Source organism: Odontesthes bonariensis, chromosome 5, assembly GCF_027942865.1.
Source record: "Odontesthes bonariensis isolate fOdoBon6 chromosome 5, fOdoBon6.hap1, whole genome shotgun sequence".
NCBI lineage: Eukaryota > Metazoa > Chordata > Actinopteri > Atheriniformes > Atherinopsidae > Odontesthes > Odontesthes bonariensis.
The window spans coordinates 23,978,802-23,998,264 of NC_134510.1; the positions used below are offsets into that span (position 1 = coordinate 23,978,802).

General features: G+C 40.2%; 2 protein-coding genes across 3 annotated transcripts in view; one reads left to right on the forward strand and one right to left on the reverse strand.

Annotated features, from left to right (window-relative positions):
* The window catches only part of adam22 (ADAM metallopeptidase domain 22), a 64,022-nt gene that overhangs the window by 22,055 nt on the left and 22,504 nt on the right, over positions 1-19,463 (forward strand). For both annotated transcript variants that reach the window (XM_075465491.1, XM_075465492.1), the window contains exons 5-8: positions 2,650-2,732; positions 5,997-6,060; positions 18,823-18,889; positions 19,037-19,113. In XM_075465491.1, the coding sequence (XP_075321606.1) occupies positions 2,650-2,732; positions 5,997-6,060; positions 18,823-18,889; positions 19,037-19,113 (291 nt within the window). The remainder of the gene's footprint in view (positions 1-2,649; positions 2,733-5,996; positions 6,061-18,822; positions 18,890-19,036; positions 19,114-19,463) is intronic.
* On the reverse strand, positions 13,882-18,097 carry cldn12 (claudin 12). The gene is made up of 3 exons (XM_075465494.1): positions 17,940-18,097; positions 16,004-16,271; positions 13,882-15,912 (listed from the first exon to the last, which is right to left on the reverse strand). Exons 2-3 carry the CDS (start codon positions 16,220-16,222, stop codon positions 15,046-15,048), a joined length of 1,086 nt encoding a protein of 361 aa, XP_075321609.1. The 5' UTR covers positions 16,223-16,271; positions 17,940-18,097; the 3' UTR covers positions 13,882-15,045.

Here is a 19,463-nt window from a genome sequence, read left to right on the forward strand (position 1 = left end):
ATGTGTATGATGTTTACACAAATAGAAATACTCAGCAAAAAAAAGAAAAAGCTTCCTTTGAAATTAATCTTTTTCTCCTTTGATGGTTGATCAACAGTCTTGCACTGGAACCATGCTTGTCATGTTAGGATGTACCAGGCTTTACATTTCACCAACATTCTGCCTGCCATATTTTGTATCTTTGGAAACTTCAAGGTCTTCATTGGATTTTAAAACTTTGTAAAACATTTTGTTATGTGGATATCAGCTAAGTTTGTGCGCTAAGCATTGGTTTTGACCTGCTAATCGACTGCTGCTTGTTGTGTGGTTAAAGTGGTACATGAAGTGTGGATACTGCAACCAGCACTTGTTTGTTTATGTCTCTTAAATTGCCTCCTCATCTACTTGCCAAACTTTTACAGACATTTACAGGACAGTGTCCTACTTGTTTAACAAGTGTCCCACCTCAAACTTTTCATTGTGCATTGTGTTGTCCAGATTTGATGATTAATTAATCCTTTGTAGGTCTAAGGAGAACGCTCCTTCACACACACACATTGAGGATGTGCCCTCAGCACTGGGTTTTGGGTTGTTTTTTTTAAAAGTTTTTTTCTTTTTTTTTATGAGAAGTGGAGCAGAAGGTACAGCGCGACAGGAAAAGGAGAGGTGCTGGGATTGTAGAGCACAGCACCACTTATAAATAGCCCTCCATGTCTCTGTTCCTTCAGCCATCCTTTCTCTCTTCATCTGTAGCTTTAGGTTTATCAAGCACATCTTAAACATCTTCTTTTGTTACACACCTTTCATGTATTCTTTCTCTCTGTCAGCTATAGACAAATATATCAGTGTATCTTCCTCTCTTTTAAATGGCGCACTGCTGATAACTGTGCTTTAGCATTATATATGTCAGCTCAAGCCACCTTGAATACAACATTGTGAAAATGGACATTGTGAATTTCTTTTAATTGCATGCGACTGCTGATCAGCTCGCTCCTTATTCTACCAAACATGGATTATGTGTAATTTATGGCCATTACCAGAGACATCGCAATGTAAAAAGATGGTGCTGGCCAGTGTTGCTGCCGGTGTTAAGTCATTCTTACAGGATGTGGACGGTCACAGAATTTTATTATGCTAACTGGCAGAGAACCAAATATGCCCCAGCGACGTCCAACTGTTCAAAACGAGATGGTTCAAGCAACGACATCCTCATTTTTACATATTTAAAAAGCAGACTGCTTGGTGTCTTTTATGCTAACCTAATAATTGGCACTTTGCTGCAGCGCCTTTTTTAACACACAGACATAAGTAGTATTGATCTCCTCATCTTGCTTTACAACAGGGTGAACAAATGTGTTCAAGAGCAGATAGAAAATGATCAGATCGCTACCCTAGTAGTGAGCTGTGTCTTTTGTGCTAGTCGAGTAAAAATCTTATTTGTGTTATTCCCCGTAAGTAACACAAAAAACTCTTCAAATTTCAAATGATTCCTACTGCTTCACGGCAGGTCTAAAGGGCTCTGAGCCGAGCCAGGGAGCCTGATAAGATACACCTCTCTCCATTAGCTGTCGACGGCTAAATTGAATGCAGTTAGCTTCTAGAGTAGTAATATATAATATGGCTAGACTGTCGCCTTATTTTCTACGGAGCTCCCCCTACAGCTTTGGGGTGTGTATTGCATGGTAAACAAACCCCGTATTACTGAAAGTTGCATAGCGCCGCTTTAAGAGAAGCCTTGATATAACTGGAATATCTATATCATCAATACGATGCTTTCTTTCCATTTTTTCTGACAACAGTTGAGGATAACCCTTCTCTGATATGTCAGGGCCTGTTGTGTACAAATAAAGAAGCATTGGGAAGTGTGTAGGTGGGAGCCTGTAGCTTCTTCCAGGAACTCCTGATCTCAAAACCAGCCAACACCTCTGGGCTGAGTTAAGATGCTCACTGAAGGCTGTTGTAGCAGGACAAGAATGCTTTTAGGTCAGGAAATAGCATACATTAACAGTTTGATAACACCACAAAACATACATTCTCACACAATTCCATATCAGACATGGTTTAGGTTCACAGAGACGGCAAATGTAAAAGTGGACGTCGACGTACGCTGTTGTCCACAATATCAGACTGTAGAGTAGAAATTGATCTTCTGATAAAAGCTGTGTTTCCTCAGGGAGACCTGCTTCCTGCTTAATGGCTGTTAGGCAGCAAGAAATGGACCAGGAAGAGATGGCAAGTAGAGCACTTAGACACTTAGACATCATACACGTCCATAGACGATAAATATGTGTTTATGCCAGCTAAGAAAGGAAGAGACGCCCACTGTGCACAGAAATATAGATAGATGGAGATGGAGGGAGAAGATGAAGAGAATGAGAGGCTGATTCAGATGGAAAAAAAATGAGAAGTGACCAGTAATGCAGGTTCCTACTGCCGCACACAGATGGCGTGATGCGAAGGCTCAAAGTGAAAAGTACCAAACAAACACACGGACAGTACAGTCACATATCTGCATCACGCCATACTTGCACTTACGTGTATTAGCAAATGAAATCTGTGTGATTGATCGCCCTCGACTCATTTCCTGATGGAATATGGTAATGAATGTAAAGTGGAATATTTCACCATGTGTATGAAAATGACTTGAGTATGTTTGTGTGTCGCACACAGGGAGGGGAGCACTGCTACTATCAGGGAAAGGTCAGAGACATCCCTTACTCCTTTGTGGCTCTCTCAACCTGTCATGGATTGCAGTAAGTACAAATATTGTGGCTGTGACTCTTTGCGTGTGTGTTGTCGGGGGCTATGGCTGCACAGAGTGTTAATGAATAAATGGCAGCAAGAACTGGACCTTAAGTCAAAGTAATTAGTTTTAGCTAGACCTCCCTGCCTGTCTGCACTTTGTGTTACACAGGTTATCCCTCACACAGACATGCCCTCCTCCTCTTCTTCCTCATCTTTTTTCCCTGCTGTGTCCTCTTCCTTAAGTTAATTTAAAAAAAAATAATTTTTTTTTTTTTTTAGCGTTTCTGCTTGACGAAGCGCTCTGTCGGAGAGTTTGGTAAAAACGGAAGAACGCATGAGCAGTGTTATATATCCTGTTTTGTGTACATAAATAACGTCGTTGTTATATAGAATAACAGCAGTTTCTTTATGAAGAACGGTATAGTAGTTTGTAAAAGTCTCTTTGGTTGAGGTGTGAGGGGGGAGATTGAAGTCTCTTGGTAGATATCAGGGTATTTAACACATTAACATCTTCACATTGTTGACAGTGCACTCTTTTTCATCTAATTATCACCTGTCTCTGAAAACTTTATGATTCACACTTGATTCATCACTCTGTATCAAAGCTTGCTCCTATTTATTACCTCTTGCTTCATCACAATGCCAGGATAAATAAACCAAGTAATTAGTGCAGACTTGTAATTTCAGCTAATTACTGCCAGAAGGTGAGGTCTTATTCGTACCTGCTGAATAAGCTAAGCTGAGCCCAGGTCTTTAGTCATGTTTGCATATTTCATGTGATTGTGGCGCTGTGTGGGGGGATTTGTCAGCACAGCAAATTATGTAATGGTGCATGCAAAATAATGAAAAACGGTAATGCATTAATCAAATTCCGATTTTAAAAAGGAATCCGATGAGCATGTTGCACGTGCAGTATGAGCTCATGTTCAGGACGTAATGGGTCAAAACACAACACAGTCATTGGAAATCATTGCTGATTTGCTCCTAAGGAAAGGAAATACACAAACTGATCATATAACTGAGGATGTGTGTGAAGGAGAGAGGAGTCACAGAGTGCAAAGTGGTGTCACAAGGTTACACATTAGAGGGAGAGTGTTTCCCTTATGCTGAGTCAGATTTTTATCATAATATACATCCTGCTCTCTCCCTGCTTGCTGCCTCTCTGTCTCTCTCTCTGACTCACACACACACACACACACACACACACACACACACACACACACACACACACACACACACACACACACAGAAACTGCAATCCAATAGGCTATTAGCTGTACATGGAGATATAGTGCTCACAGCTCCATCCATCATACAAGATGGTGCCAGTCCATCATTGATTCAGGTTCACAATTAAAACACATTTAGCAATAACATTTTTGACTTGGATGCAGTCTAAAATGTGACTTGAGCACAGCTTATTACTAACATTTTTCTGTATTACACGGATTGATATACAAATGACATATTATGCAGTTGCCTGCATGTGTATATGTATATGTTTGTTGCATTTAGATACACTGGAATAAATATATGTATTTTTTTAAATCAAAATGTTTTGAGGAAATTGGCTACTTTCAAACCATTTACAGATTCAGGTGAAAATATGACAATAATCCTTTTTTTATTGTCATTTAATAGATTTTTGAATATAACAATTATAATTTGTTTAAGGGATCATGAGTAAAGAGTTTCTTGATGAAAAGGTGTGGTTTCATCAGCCTGTCTGTAAATATGTGCACAGGTATCTCACCTTTCTCCAAAATGTCTCAAACTTCAGACCAGTAATAATGAAACAGAACAAAATGAAATGATTAAAAACTATGTAGGTAAAGATAGTCAGACCTTTGATTTTTAAAATCAATACCCCAACATATCTTTTGTGTAATAAAGGTGATACATGGAACATCCTGCTTCTTTGCGATAAAGCAAACGCTTGAGAATAATCTGCTGTAAGTGCCATGTTGGACCAGGATGGTGTGTTGAAGGTGACGCCCGAGCTGAAGGCCAGAAAGGTTGAAAAAAAGCAGAGTATGAGAGTTGGAGGAGAAAGATAAATTGCGTGTTCCTTCAGCGGTTACCCTTCTGACTTTACGATTTGACCTGACCAATCCCCTAAAAGCTTCAGATCAAGTTAATTAATCAAGCCTATTCGTGTGCGCATGCGCACAGGCCGGCGGGCAGGACAAGAGGACCTTCAACCAGCAGCTCAAAGACATAAAAGAAGTGTGTCTCAGATCATGTATTTTGTTTTTCTGTGTTTTGGATGTGTACTGAAAAATCATTTAAGTGACAGTCATTCAAGTATTACAGCGCTTACTTGTAATTGAATTTTTCTACAGTGTTGCATTTTCAAGTAAAGTGTACCTTTTACTTGAAAATGATCTAAATACTTCAACAGTAGGCTATTTGGATGCCTGTTTCTCAAATCATACTCAAGTACCAAGGTCCAAACTGGAGGAAGATTTTAGGAATTACATCTCTTTCATATGCAGATCTGTTTTTCAGTGTCTTAAAAGTAATTGCATAAATTAAATGAGTTTTTCAAAAAAATACATCAGTGAGAACCATTTGTAGGTAACGTCGACCTGAAACCCATGAACATCACAGAAGACTGTAATATCTCGTTCGTGATGCTTTTCGTAATCCTAACTGTTGGAGTCTTCTTTTTCTGTGTGTTCATGAGTCTCAATGCCTTTAGTTTTTGTCTTTGTAAAATGCAGCTCAATCAGGGTGAGATCACTGAACATCCCACCTTGAACAGTTACCGGGTTCATTTTGCTTATATGCTGCCTTATTGTCCACCTGCGCCGTGGAGGTACGGCCGATGACTTTGCTGCATTTGGCAGAATCTGAGCAGACAGTATATGCCTATAAACTTTGGAAATTATCCAGCTGTCCTCTGCTTTGTCATCACTAAACACAAGCATATCTATGCTATCACAGCATTTTAATAGGGGTGGTGTGTCGTTTGGATCATGAGCTGTTCCAAACTCTTTTATTTATTTATTTATTTTAATTCTGTCAGTGTCCAAATATTTATGGATATAACTGTATATGCAGTCGAAAATTATGTCCAAAACGGCTCGTTGTGGGAGAGCTTTAGTTATTCTGCAAAATAGCCCAATAACACTTTAAGCCCCTTGAACAAGCACTTAAATGACTATTATATCACGCTGATAGCTACAGAGGAGCTGAATTATGATGAATAAATCAACTGAATCCTGTGCTGATATGCGCTCTGTCTCTCCCCTCCCTTTTCTCCCTTTCAGTGGGATGTTTTTCGATGGCAATCACACCTACATGATTGAACCTGGAGGACAAGGCGACAGCAGTGTAAGTACTCTGCAGATCCATGTGTTCTTTCGAGGAGCTGCACATGGCTCATGCCAGTGGGGCTTTTCAATTTGTCCTCCCTCAATCTTTTCAAGTGCAGCCGCTGCTCAGCGGTTCATGGTCAAATAATTTGTCACAGGGGTGCTGTTTTATCTGTTGCCCCTTGCTAATTTTAAAAGTGTTTTCTCAACATTCTTCACACAGCTTAAGCAGTTTGGTTGTTTTCAATTGACTCAGATCAGTGTAAGGCATGGTAAGTTAAAGGAAGGTGGTTTTTTGTTTTAATTTCTTGACTGCAAACCTACATGTGTAATCGTTATTTCTTCTTCTTATCATGTACCACACGACAATCTTTCTGTGTATCTCCTGGATTTTGTGGAAGTATCGCCTGAGTTACAAGCGCTTCTGGCTGGAATCTATTGTGCTGTTGGGGTTTTGTGGAGCAGGTGATACATGAGAATTACAGGATACGCTTTTGTTCTCAGCCAAACCAGAATCGGTTAAATATCACACACCAGTTGTTGTGCAGATATCAGGACAGAGAGGCCTGCAGGGTTGCAAAGACAGCAGAAAAGCCAAAAGCCAGTTATTAACAATCAAAGCATTTTGGTTGGGATGAAAGGACAGATCTGAGATTTTCTAAAGCCGTGTTTAGCAGGTGATTGAGTAGTAGAGCGTATGTGTGCTTGTGTATCTGATTGAAACATCATGAAGGAGTGTGTTTCTGCTTTTAATCAGAAAGGGACCAAAGTAGACCCATAAGGTCCTGTAAGACCGCATGTGGATGTGTGTTTGTGTTCTCACGGATGTTGGAAGTTAGGACACAGTGGTGCATAATGGGGGCAAGGACAAAATTAAAGATTAAAAAAAAGTAATTCTGAAAATAAATGTAAATAGATTGTTTGTCTTTCTCTTTCAGCAAAGAAGCCGTGAAAAAAGAGAAACTAATTAATTTGCAATGGCAGTTGTTCCTTCACAGTTGGACATTAATGAAAAGGAGAGGAAATGTAAAGTTAATGGAAGCAATAGAGTTCTCTGAATGTGAAAAATGAAGCATGGAAAACAAAGCGATTGAGCTCACTGGATTTGTTCCACATCTGACACAGCTCCCTCCATCGTCTTGAGTTCCTCCTTGTCTGGCCTCTTCTCTGCCCTGAATTATTCAGACGCAGAGAGAAAAACTCCGATCTTAACTCAGAGTATTGCTGCAGCAATTCTCTACAGAGATAGAGTGCTTTGGTTGCCTTTTTTCGGTAATTCACACTGAAAGATAAAGATTACTTTATTGTCGCTTTACGTAGGCATCGTGCAGTGAAATCGGGGAGCAATGAGGATGCGTGGTAAAATGCATAAAGTGTCTCACAGCGAACATTTGCCTAAAACACAACTGCATGTCAGATATCGAAAATGCAGGTAAGTGTATGAAAGAAAGAAAAAGATTTTAGAAAAACAGCTTTAGTTACTTGGTACAAGGTTTTATATAATCAGAAGTCAAACTTTACTATTGATGGTACAAAGATGGCAAAATGAAAATACAATTTGTGATAAATAGGTTTTTAGTTCTTGCCAGTGGCAAGGCAGGCTGACATGTTTTCCTGATGACTTAATGAAATGTCTGTGACACGATTTGGTCTGAATACCACAGAGACTTGCTACAGCTGCTCCCTGTTCAGACCTCCGTTTATAGCAGCTGTTTTCAGAGGTTGGAGTGAGACATTCAACTCCATACAATCTCCCAATTCTGGGGTGCGGGGGTGTATTTATTATTCTTATTTGTTATTGGTGTGCTTTGGACGATCATGCAAACATTTATTGGACCTAAATTGCACTCAGTTGAAGCATGTTATGCTGCGTGTAAGCAGTTGTACCTCATAGCACACAGCAAACCGAGATCAGACTACAAAACTACAAACTGATAACTGATAACTAAAGGCCAAGGACTTTATTTACTTCAGCAACTCCAGAGTATCAGGTCTCAGTTAGAGGTCATTGTTTTGAATTCTCATTGTTATCAGTATGACCTATTTTTCTACAACACTTTATTTTAACGTTTGAGCGTCAATACTTGATTTCACAAACCTGTGTGTTCACATGTAAGTTCAGCGTATTTCCATTTATTTCTATTCTAAGCTCTGTAACAAGCTTACCGGACTCATCTGGAACGGTTTAAAATGAAGATATAAAATGCAGACTTTGACCAAAAGTATTGTCATTTGAATGATTAGAAAAAAGTTGTGGGGAATTAATTTTTGTATAATTTTCCCACAGCACCACAGATAAGAATGCTGAAGGAACCTAACCTCCAGCCCCGGGTGATCAATATGACATCGTAATTCCATGGTTACTTTTTCAATACAATGAAGCTTTATCTATATGGCGCCAAAATCACAAGAAATGCCATCTGAAGGCACTGCGGAGATACAGTCCAATTCAAGGCAATTCTAATCCCATTCATTGTAATACAATAACAATCAAAACAAGTGAATTGAAATCCAAATTAGTCAAAAATATACTCTGCCAGTTTGGGAAAAAGAAAGTTGCCTCGCTAAGAAAACCGCCAGATTGCATCGAAACTTCTCTTGGATTCAATCCACCATCCTGCGCCTGCACGAGGCGACGGTGGAAAAACAACACTTTGTTTTAACGGTGTCAAAACGCTGCGTATCTTAACGGCTCACTGAATGAGATATTTGCAGACCAAGGTGTCCCCACATAAATTGACAGGGTTGTGGGTTGTCAAAGAGTTCTTGAGAGCTGTCATTCGCTTCAGATACCCAAACATACATGCTTTCAAGCACCCAAAACACTTTTGCATTTTCACTTAGAAAGCAGTTGTAAGTGTCTAAGGCTTGTTTCTTACATTGTGCAGCTCTTTAATGTCCATGAAGATTGTCATTGGTACTTAGAATTGAGGTGGTTTGTGTTTTCAGGTTGTCTTGAAAAGAGATTCCACCAACTCGATCATGTGGCCATTGAAGCCGTTTTTGCTTTTGCTTGCAGTTATTTATTTAAATTCTGTGGTATAGGATCTGAATTTTCGCCTTTCTTCCAGCATGACACATTTTCAATATCTATTTCAAAAAGCTTGATCTCAAGATCTCCATATACATCTTACATTTTGATTGTGTAGCCCCATTTGGAGTATTGGTTTTGACTTGTTAGTTTGGGAATGCTGTCTGCATGATAATGGTGGGGACGGTGCTGCCCTGGAGCTCAACAGTGGCTGTCAGTTTGTCAGGATGTCCGCTTCTCGCTGGCACTGCTCCGTCCTCACTCTCTGTCCTCTGAATTCTTCTTAGCGTGTCTCTTTCTCTTTTTCGCTCGTGCTTTGTGTGTCTCTCTGTCTCTTGTGACAGTCTGCTTGGTCTGTAAGTCGACCTCAGTTACTCAGATGTCTTTTTTAAAGTAAGTGCTCTGTATGTCCAATACGCCACATTTAGAGGTTTTTCTTTTCAAAGGTTATTTGCACATTTGTCATGTTTTTCTTTCTTTCTCACTGTTAAACAAATACCACACGTTATCGGTGTGTGACAGCTATGAATGCAGAGGTTTCAACCCTCTTATGGATCACAATTTGTGCCTGTTTTTGTAGATAAAGATAAAACAGAATATTTAAACAAAGCCCTGGTCAGACGGAGGCTGTGATTGGAGTCAGCGGGGCTCCTGTTGACCATATGGTATTTCCATCTGCCCTCCCTCCACCAAGACAGAAAAAGTTGTGCAGGACGTTCGCCAAAAGTCTCCTGAGCGAGCTCCTCTTTTCACTCCATGCAACTCAACTGTTTTTTTCCCTGTCCCTGTGTTTTATGTTTATAAGCTTGAACTATACAAAAGTATACTGTAATACTGACCAGCCTGGATTGATAAAATGAAAGTCCACACGCTAGGAATGTGATGTCTCCAGGTGCCACGCGGCAGATGAATATTGCACTTCTTGAGTACATTAGCGTCTGTGGGAGTGTGTTGAAGGAGGCAACTTGCAGGGGGGGATGTGTAATGTTGACTTGCGTATGCAGAGAACACCATATGTTTGGCCCTCCTTGTTTTATTAATTTGTTTATTTTTGACACCTTTCCAGCTCCACCTGGACCTCAATGCTGCTGTAGATACACTGTGCTTAGTGTCTGTGTCTGCGTCTGTTCAGTGCAGCATTTTTAAAAGATAAGAAAAGGAAAGAAGAAGCCATGTTGGTACCTTCCACGATACTTTTAAAACTGCTTTGTGGGTTAATGAAAATATGTTCATGATTGTAATTACAGATTTAAGTCCATTTGGGTAACTTTTAGGGTAATCTATTACCGCAAATGCAATGTGTATCCAAAGCTGCAGCAGGTCGCCCTCCCTCCTCTTCCAGGTTACCGCAGTAGTTCGGAAAGTACAGACCAAACTGCATCCAGAGGGAACTTTTGTGGCATTTGTAATTTGGTCATAGTTGAGGGTATTCAGTTGATTGCAGTTTAGATGCAGGCAGATGTTATTTTACATTCTTCCCCCTGGATCTGTAAATGTATACATTTGTCGAGCAATATCACAAAAAGTCTGCAGCCACGATGGCAGGTCTTCGAGGCCGATTTTATGGTTCATAATGTAATTTTAAAAGCTCCCGAAGAAATCTCTAATCAAGGGACAAGGAAAGGCGACGACTGAACGGCTGTGGACACATGGACACAGGAACACAGACCATCTGTGCCTCCAGAAATACAAGTTAAAACTCTACTAAGTAAAGTAGAAGACATATAAACAAAATCCAAAGCACAAGTGCCTTTTCTGAACTTAAGCTCACTTGAGATGAGCTGTGGCAAAGACAAAAACTGTCCTGCTGTCCAACATGACAACCATGTCCTCCTCGTTTAATGAGGATTGGGATGATGTTTGTTGTTCTCAGTACACAGTTCAAAAGCCAGAGGAACGACCTGTTTATGGAACAGCGAAACCGCATCCTGCACATATTACAGCAGACTGGTGATACCTGCAGTCCAGACCCGTCACCCAGTGAAAACGTTTGTGAATTCTAAAGAGAAAAATGCTTCAAAGAAGGCCCTGAACTGTGAAGAATTTCTCAAGAATGAGAAGAATTTAAAATGTTATTGGTCTCCTCAGTTTACCAAGGTGCGTTAAAGAAGACGTTATACAACACACATAAGAAAACATGACACCGTCCTACACAAAGTTAAAAATGATTGGTAAAAATAACAAAAAGAGTTAGAATGATTTTTTATGTACAATGTAATTCTAGCTTTTATTACTCTTTTACACAGCATTACAACTGTTTTGAAAATGGGGTTTCATTGCTAAAATCAGCATGCTGATATGCACATGGAGCAGATGTTGTCTTACTAATGTTAAGCAGTGTTATTTGACCTTGTTTACAACCTTGATTTTTGGCCTGACGGTTGAATGCCTGCATTAAATGTTATGTGGTCATTAAAATCATAGTTGGGATGTTTCATGGCAAAGACGGCAGCAACAGTCCGGTTACACACCACACATACAGACGTGTGACAAAAGCACAAGAATCGTACAGATTAAATCAAAATAAAAGTGACATGAGAATGCAGGGGTGCTTTAAGGAAAGTTATCACTGTTGAAATTTGCATTCGTCTTCTCAAAACCACAGATGTGTTTCACTCAGATTTTGTTGACATATTTCAGTTTTAACCAAGGTGGCGACATTTAGATGATTTTAAATGGATTATTTTTGGACTTTAAACTGTTTGCGTCTAATAATTTGTGTAAAACGTTTCCAAAATGCCCAATTTGTGACATTCCTTCAGCTCCAGGCCACAGGGAGACCCCTCTCTTTTCTTTTTTTTTTCATCCTGTCAGCTTCAGTGTTATTCCCAGCTTGTGCTCATATGAAATATCTCCTTTAGGAGCAAGATGAGAGGAGGCTTTTTGGATAACTGAAGTATGTGGGGGTGGGGAGTCGAAGGATGGAGAGAGGGGGGTGGTGGTAGGTTTTAGGGTGGGGGTGCTTGCATTAGGTGCCAAGTGAGAGATATTTCATATGAGCACAAGCTGGGAATAACACTGAAGCTGACAGGATGAAAAAAAAAAAAAGAGAGGGGTCTCCCTGTGGCCTGGAGCCAAATTCATGTAACTAAACCAGGACCAGTTCATTCACACACGCAATGAGGGAGTGAGAATGAAAAGCGTGTTATCCATCCCTGCTTTATATTCATGAGCCAGTCGTCTGTGTCTGAGGTACCGTTCCCATGACAACCCAGACCCCGCCCCTGTCTCATAGCACAACATATGAAAGCCATCTGTGCAGATCCCTAATCTCCACTACTTACACACTCCCAGCTGAGTCTATATGCTGTGTGTATATTTTTTGAACTGAGATTATTGGCTGGAAGCGGTGATCAGGGGAACAAAGAAGGCCCGGTCAGATTCAACATTCAGCTGTTACTGCTCTGATAGAGTTGTCTGGTGATGCGTGTATGTGCAGCAAACACTACAGGAGCAGCTATGTCGTGTGTCTAATTAATCATCAGCCATTAAACTCTGGAGGGAGAAATCAAAGCAGAAAGTTACGATTGCTTTAGTTCAGGTTGGTGGCTGTAAATACAGACGCACGTGGTCATCCCTCAAAAATGAGCTGTAACACATACAGTGTCGAGAGACTGTGTAAAGATAAATATTTTGCCCAAAGAGCTGATCATAGATCATGAGGTCACAGTTAAAGCACATTTGGTCTTCAAGGTTTTTTAGAATCGTTCCCCTGAAAACATTCAAGAACAAACATATCATTTTTTTCTTTACATCAGGTGTAAATCGATTCCATCTTCTCTGATTTAATGGTTGAAGGCTTTTTCTGGTATCAATTCACTAATCATTAATAACATTAAAACCACCTGCTCAGAGTGTAGGTCCCTCTTGTTCCAACCAAAACAGCTCTTTGCCATCAATGCAGGGACACAGGACGACTGGGGGAGTCCCACAGTGTTTGGCACTGGCACATGGCCTCCAAATCCTTATGTGAAATACAAGATGAGGCCTCTGTAGATCAGGTTTGTTCCATCACATCCCAAAGATGCTCAAGCTGAAATGATTCAAAAAATTAGTTTGAAGGCCATGCGTGCACTTTGGGCACATTCTTCTGTAGGTTAGCTCGTTTTAGCAGGGTGCTACATGGCAGTATGAACTCAGATGTATATCAGAACCCAAGGTTTCTTAGCAAGATATTGCTTTGTCACAAGATGATCAATGTTATTCATTTCATGTTTCAATGCTCTTAATGATTTGGCTGTTAAGAGGATATTTGATATCATAAATCAAATTAATATTTTTGGATTGAACTGTTTGTGATCATGTAGTGATGGCCATTTTCCACCACCTTCACATAAATCATTCTTTCCCTTTGAATATTAGATCTTCACTCCTGTGTCGTCTTTAAAAGCTTAATTTTACACCCTAATTCTTTTCTAAGAGAACGATGAATACATCAAATAAGATTGATCTATTAGGTTTGCAGCTCATCAAACCAACTGGCTAAAGATATTCTAGCTCCTCCTCCTCCTTCCCTGAATTTTTTACAAGCCACGATGAAAATGCACCACAGAAGAGGCTTCTGCACACGATGAAAATGACTTAAGTGAAACCAGAACGAACATGATTCATCAGCTTATTGATTGGCATTGACTGGACACATGCAGCTGAAAAGATGTGAGCAAACGCTCCCAATCTGGCTAAAACATGCTAAGTTATGCCTTTAAGGGGGGTGAAAATGTACAAATTACATTAATTCATTATGAGTAAGATTGGCAGTGTGCTCATTCTTACTGATCTATGCAGGGGGAGTAAAGACGCAGCATACGGTTCATGAAGGCACACACTGACGTTGTGATTTATGTTTTATTTAAAACAAAATGATGACACTGTAGAAAAACACATTTTGACAGTTTTGTTGACCTCAACATTGCAGAATAATATGATGGATACATTAAGAATTACTGATCAGTGCTCAATATGCAAAACATACTTAAGGCAACAAACTTAAATTTGGCAGACATGAAATTCCCTTTCATTACTGACATTTCTGTTGGTGTTTCTGACACGACAGTTGATATTTACAATGTAATTCAACAGAGTAATCACAATTTTATTAGTACATCAGATCTATCACAGCTGACAGGTTTCTTAACGTCATACTTTGACATAAAAGGCAACGCATTTAAAAAATATTCAAAGCTAACAAGATGAGAGAACAGAGGCAGAATAAACTGGCACAGTATCCACATTATTAGTGCATTAAAAAAAACTACAACAGCTGCTCTTCATGGGGCATGGTGACGTAATTACTGATTCACGTTACAGCAACAAACACACAAAAATCATAAATGGGTAAGTCACTTAGTACAACAATTAAAGTTGATGCTGGTTAGTGTTCATTTTCAGTAGTTTTAACCTCCATACTGTTCATTGAGTATGAAGAGAATGTGTCCAACAGTGAATGTAACAGAGAAACATAACTTTAAAGACCAGGGTGAGAATATAAATTGGGCATCAACTGCTACTACGTTGGTCCACTGGCTGCCCTTCAGCTGGTGACAAACTATTTTCAGTGGTCCTACTCTGCAGGAATAAAGTCAAAACAAGGTAGTTATTTGAGTTCATTGATTTTTTTTTTTTTTTTTTTTTTTTTTTTTTCTTTTTTTTTTTTTTCTGGTAATAAAGTGAGTTTCATTCCCTTTCCACAATACTTAGCTGAACACAGTGCTTTAATAATCTTTGCTTTGAAGATCATGCCATCCTTCATATGGGTATCCAGAGTTGTTTTGGCTGGTTCTAATCTACTTTTATTAAAACTTTAAAGACCTGGACTGCATGACAGAATTTTTTTAACCATCACTCTAGAGGGGTATATAGCCCTTATATTATTAACTAAATTATTAATTAAATTAATCTATCGCGCTCAATTAGTTTTCCTTATTGTGCTTTATGGAGGCCTTCAGCACGCTGAAGTTATCGGCCTCTCTTCTCTCATTGTGGCTGGGTTAAAACGGGAATGTCGATCTCTATGGCTGACATTCGTGAGCGGGTGGAATAGCGGTGGCCTGCATAGGTGGAGGCATAACCCTGAGAAGGAGCGTAACTTTGCGAGGGCGCATAACTCTGCGAGGGCGCATAACTCTGCGAGGGCGCATAACTCTGCGAGGGCGCATAACTCTGTGAGGGCGCATAGCTGTAGGCCTGCGTGCCTCCCACCTCTGATCCATACCCATCTGGAGCAGAGAGCTGAGTCATGTACACCTGAGGTGGAGCAGCCGCCACGACACTTTGTACGTAGCCCTGCGATGGCACAAAAGGCTGGGTGTCGATCACCGTGGGAGGATACGTCTGTGGTGGGAACGTCTGTGGACCGTAAACTGGGGAAGGAGGGTATCCGTTGGCAGTGAGAAGCTGGGTGGACAGAGAGGTAGACATGGAGGGCAGGGGCAACCAGAAGGGTGAAGGCAACTTCTTACACATACAGTACCACATGAACATGAGCAGCGCGGCGAGCATTAGTCCTCCAGAGCAGCCTATGGCCACATACACGGCGAAACCATCGGAGAAAATATTATCATATTTGATGTTCATCTCCTTGGTGCGGAAAAGGAACCACACTGAGGGTGCAATGGCTATCGCTCCGCCCAGTAAGAGGAACATCCCGGCCACCAGGTGACAGCCTGAGCTGTTCACCAGGAATCTGATAGTTTTAATGTCTGGTTCAGGCTTGTCTGAGCAGCAGCAGGTTTTACACATCCCAGCCATGCACAGCAGCAAGGCTAGAGAGCCGAGCATGAAGCCCGCAGGAAGGCAGAACTGCAGCAGCCGCAGGTCCAACTGGTCCACTTTAGAGTACCACTGAAAACCCAAGAGAAGGTGATGACTTATTTTCAGACACATGAACACAGCAAGACCATAGAGGAGAAGAGCAAATGTGTAGAAGTAATACCTCTGAATCATAGTAGTAGCATCCTGAATATCCATCCTGCTTCACACATTTAGCCCACAACCCATCATACACGCTGATATTCTTGGCATTGCGGTTGAAGGTGACGAGTCTCGTTACACGCCACTGTGGGATTAACGCCGCCACAGCGATCCCACCCAAAGACACAAAGGCAACGATGAAGGCAAAAGCGTTAGTGGCGTGTATGTCCCGGCACGACATGGTTGGTTGCTGATGACAGGAACTGAGGCGGCTAAGCAAGTTCCCGTTCCTGGATAAACAAAAGGAATTAAGACAGAAAGCAGTGGCTGCTCAGTCCAATGTAAGCAACGCAGCAGAACTTCAAGAAAAGAACGTGGATGTAGAAGTTTATCTGATTGGCCCCATTACTACTGAAGTAAGCTAAGTGTGCCACAGGCTGACCTAGCTGTGGGCAACCCCCCTACATTTCTATTCACCACAGTGTAGATGACCCAATATCTGCTGTCCCTGAGAGACAATGCTCTCATTTCATTAGCAAACAAAGTAGGAATGACTTGGTGGCTGAGGCCGCAGAGCAGGGGTATCTACACAGCAGTGCATTACACAGCTGAACAAAAAGCAATTGAGTCAGAGGCTTGAACTATACTTATGTGAAAGCATGCAGCAGTTGAGTGACCGCTGCAATCCAGCCCGAGGTGGCGTTTGGATGAAACGCAGCTGTTTTAATTAAAACCAAGTTTAAACCAAGAGATCATTTTTGTGCTGCCTCCATTTGCTAGCAACAAGTCCATTCTAGAGTTTATTTCAGTCTTGATAAATATGTTTATAGCTCATTATGGGTCAACTCTATCTGGTGAAGATAAAATTGCAGCTTCAGCCAAGTTTCAAGCTTTTCTAATATATCCCGAGTTGAAACTACAGCCTCTAAAGATCTCTAAAGAATTCTTAACAAACTCTGCTTATAGCTTTCAGACTAGTTAATATATGTTCCCTTTGTTCTTATCTGGATTTGGTTTCTTCTGCCATTGTCAGTTAAGCTCGTGCCACTGTTGTGTATTTTATGCTCAGCCGAAGCTCTAACACTTAGAAATAGGCCTATAACTTCTGTCACATTATCTAAGAATCCCCCCCATCTCTCAGCCACAAATACGGATGATAATTTCTGTCACATCCATCCAGTCCAATATTTGTTTACAAAGCTTAAGAAACATAGAAAAACATGTCTCTTTCTTTCCAAAATCATCTTGGGGTGAATGTGCATCATTAAGCTACTTTTCATATCATGATTGTGGCACAAAATTAAACGGAGACAAATATTTAACGCATTTATGTGTATGACAGTTAAATGACAAGAACAAAAAGATGATTGTCTGCTTTACTTCAGAGTACCAGATATAATTTAACTTTACACCATAAATGGTTTAGATTCCGACTGAAAGAGAGAAAAATGACTATCACTATTCAACTATCACTGTAATAAGTGCTTAAAATCAATGATTGCGCAGAGACTCGACAATATAAATATAATTATACACACAGAATATGTACATTCAAGAAGTCAGTTTTGATTAAATATAACCCATAACTGTGTAATAGCAGGTATTCAGCTAGCCATTGTTACGTTCATCACACGGGCGTGTCAAGTGTCCGAGCTAATTATCGGTAGTTTCATTAGCTGCTAGCTTCGTATACTAACTTTATCAGAGAGGTTTATTAGCCCACTGAGAGATGATACCTGGAACTAATGTCACACCTGTATGCACTGATACTCGTGTTCTCTTAAGTAAATGCCCTGAAAAGTAATAAATGAATAAGAAGCGTGATGTACAAACACATTTCACGCTAACTTGTTAGCCAGCTAGTCGAAGGCTAAAAAAGTTAGCATTACAGTACCTGTTGCATCCCGATCATTTAAAGTGAAGCGCAAATTCATTAACATGTTTGACATGTAAAATACCTTCTTTTTTTTTTTTACAGATGTCCACCGGTGTTTACAGCGAAGGCATGTCGTTGCATTTCAGTGTTGTCTCCCCTTACATACTAAACCACAAACCAAAGCACCACTTATACAGTATATCTGATCGTAAACAGGATGAGGCCTCGGTTGTTTCCGCCCTCAGCGCTGACTCACAGGTGGTTAACTCTTTCATCTCCGATATCGTTCTTCCTCCCCATAAGAGCTAGTTCCCCCCCCCCCCCCAAATTATTCCTGAATCTTTGTCCAAATCACTGAAGCGATAAACATACACTTAGAGCAAATCAAAAGTTTATAAAAGAACGAGGCAAGGGAGACGTAATCATTTAAATCTCAAATTGGGGAAATTATTAAGAGAAATCGTACACTACAAAACATATAAAATAAATGTATATCATAAGATGTCACACTACTGACATCCAGGTACACCGATGTGAAGTATTTGGTGAGAGAAGATATTGAAAGTTCTGTTTTGCCAACACCTCATTTCTTTAGCGACCTCCTCATCTCTGTGCTTGACTGATGTAACTCCAGCTTTGACTTGTGTGTGTATGTGTATGCATTTTACATTATTTTTTTCGACAGTTTACCACAGGTAAACACAGGGTCCAATACAAGTTCTTCTGTTTTACGAAACTCATGTTTTGTACACAGATAAAAAAACTATACCATACTTTATTTTCACAATAAGTATGCTGTGCTAATATTGAAGTATTGGTGAATGGATTTTCAATCTATACTCATCTTCTTGTGGGCCATCTTGAAAGCTAAAGAGGCTATCTGTGCACTGTGTAGATGAATACTTGGCTATGAAGTTACTCCCTGATAAACTTAGTGATTAAATTCCTATTTTTACGTGTTTCAGGGAGATGTTCGCGTCCACATGATATACAAATCTGCCGGACAAGAGGGACTAAGTGATCTACTCGGGGGTAAGATCATAGCTGAAAACCTGAAGAATTTTATGTACAATTCACATCTATAAAAGCAAAAAGATTTTTTTTTTTTTAAATACAGAAACGGTATCCAAATGTTTCTGTATATTGATAGAAATTAATGTTTTTTTTTTTCTTTCCTAGGTGATCTACCAGAGCCGCCTTTCCCCAGCCCCCCTTTTCCAGGGTCAAAAGTTGTTCACTGGAGAAAAAAGAGACAGGTAGGCATTTGCAGTGGGTGTAATACTTGGAAAGTCATCATCATAAAAATGCTGACGGGCTCATGATTATACTGTTGATCCTCTGGTCCAAACCTGATTTCTCCTCGCATATGTTTTAAGGTAATTTACAACGCAGAGGAGAGTGTTTTCTAGCTCTCCTCCCACACAGCAGCTCTCCAGCCATCTATGTTCCTCTTTTTCATGAAATATTCATCTTATGAGTAGAGGCTCCCTGCAGCCTCGTATTTTCACAGACATAGTCCGATATCTGCTGCTGGTTTTCTCTCATGTGTTCTCGTGTATATATATGTGTGTATATATATATATATATATATATTTATTTTTTTTAT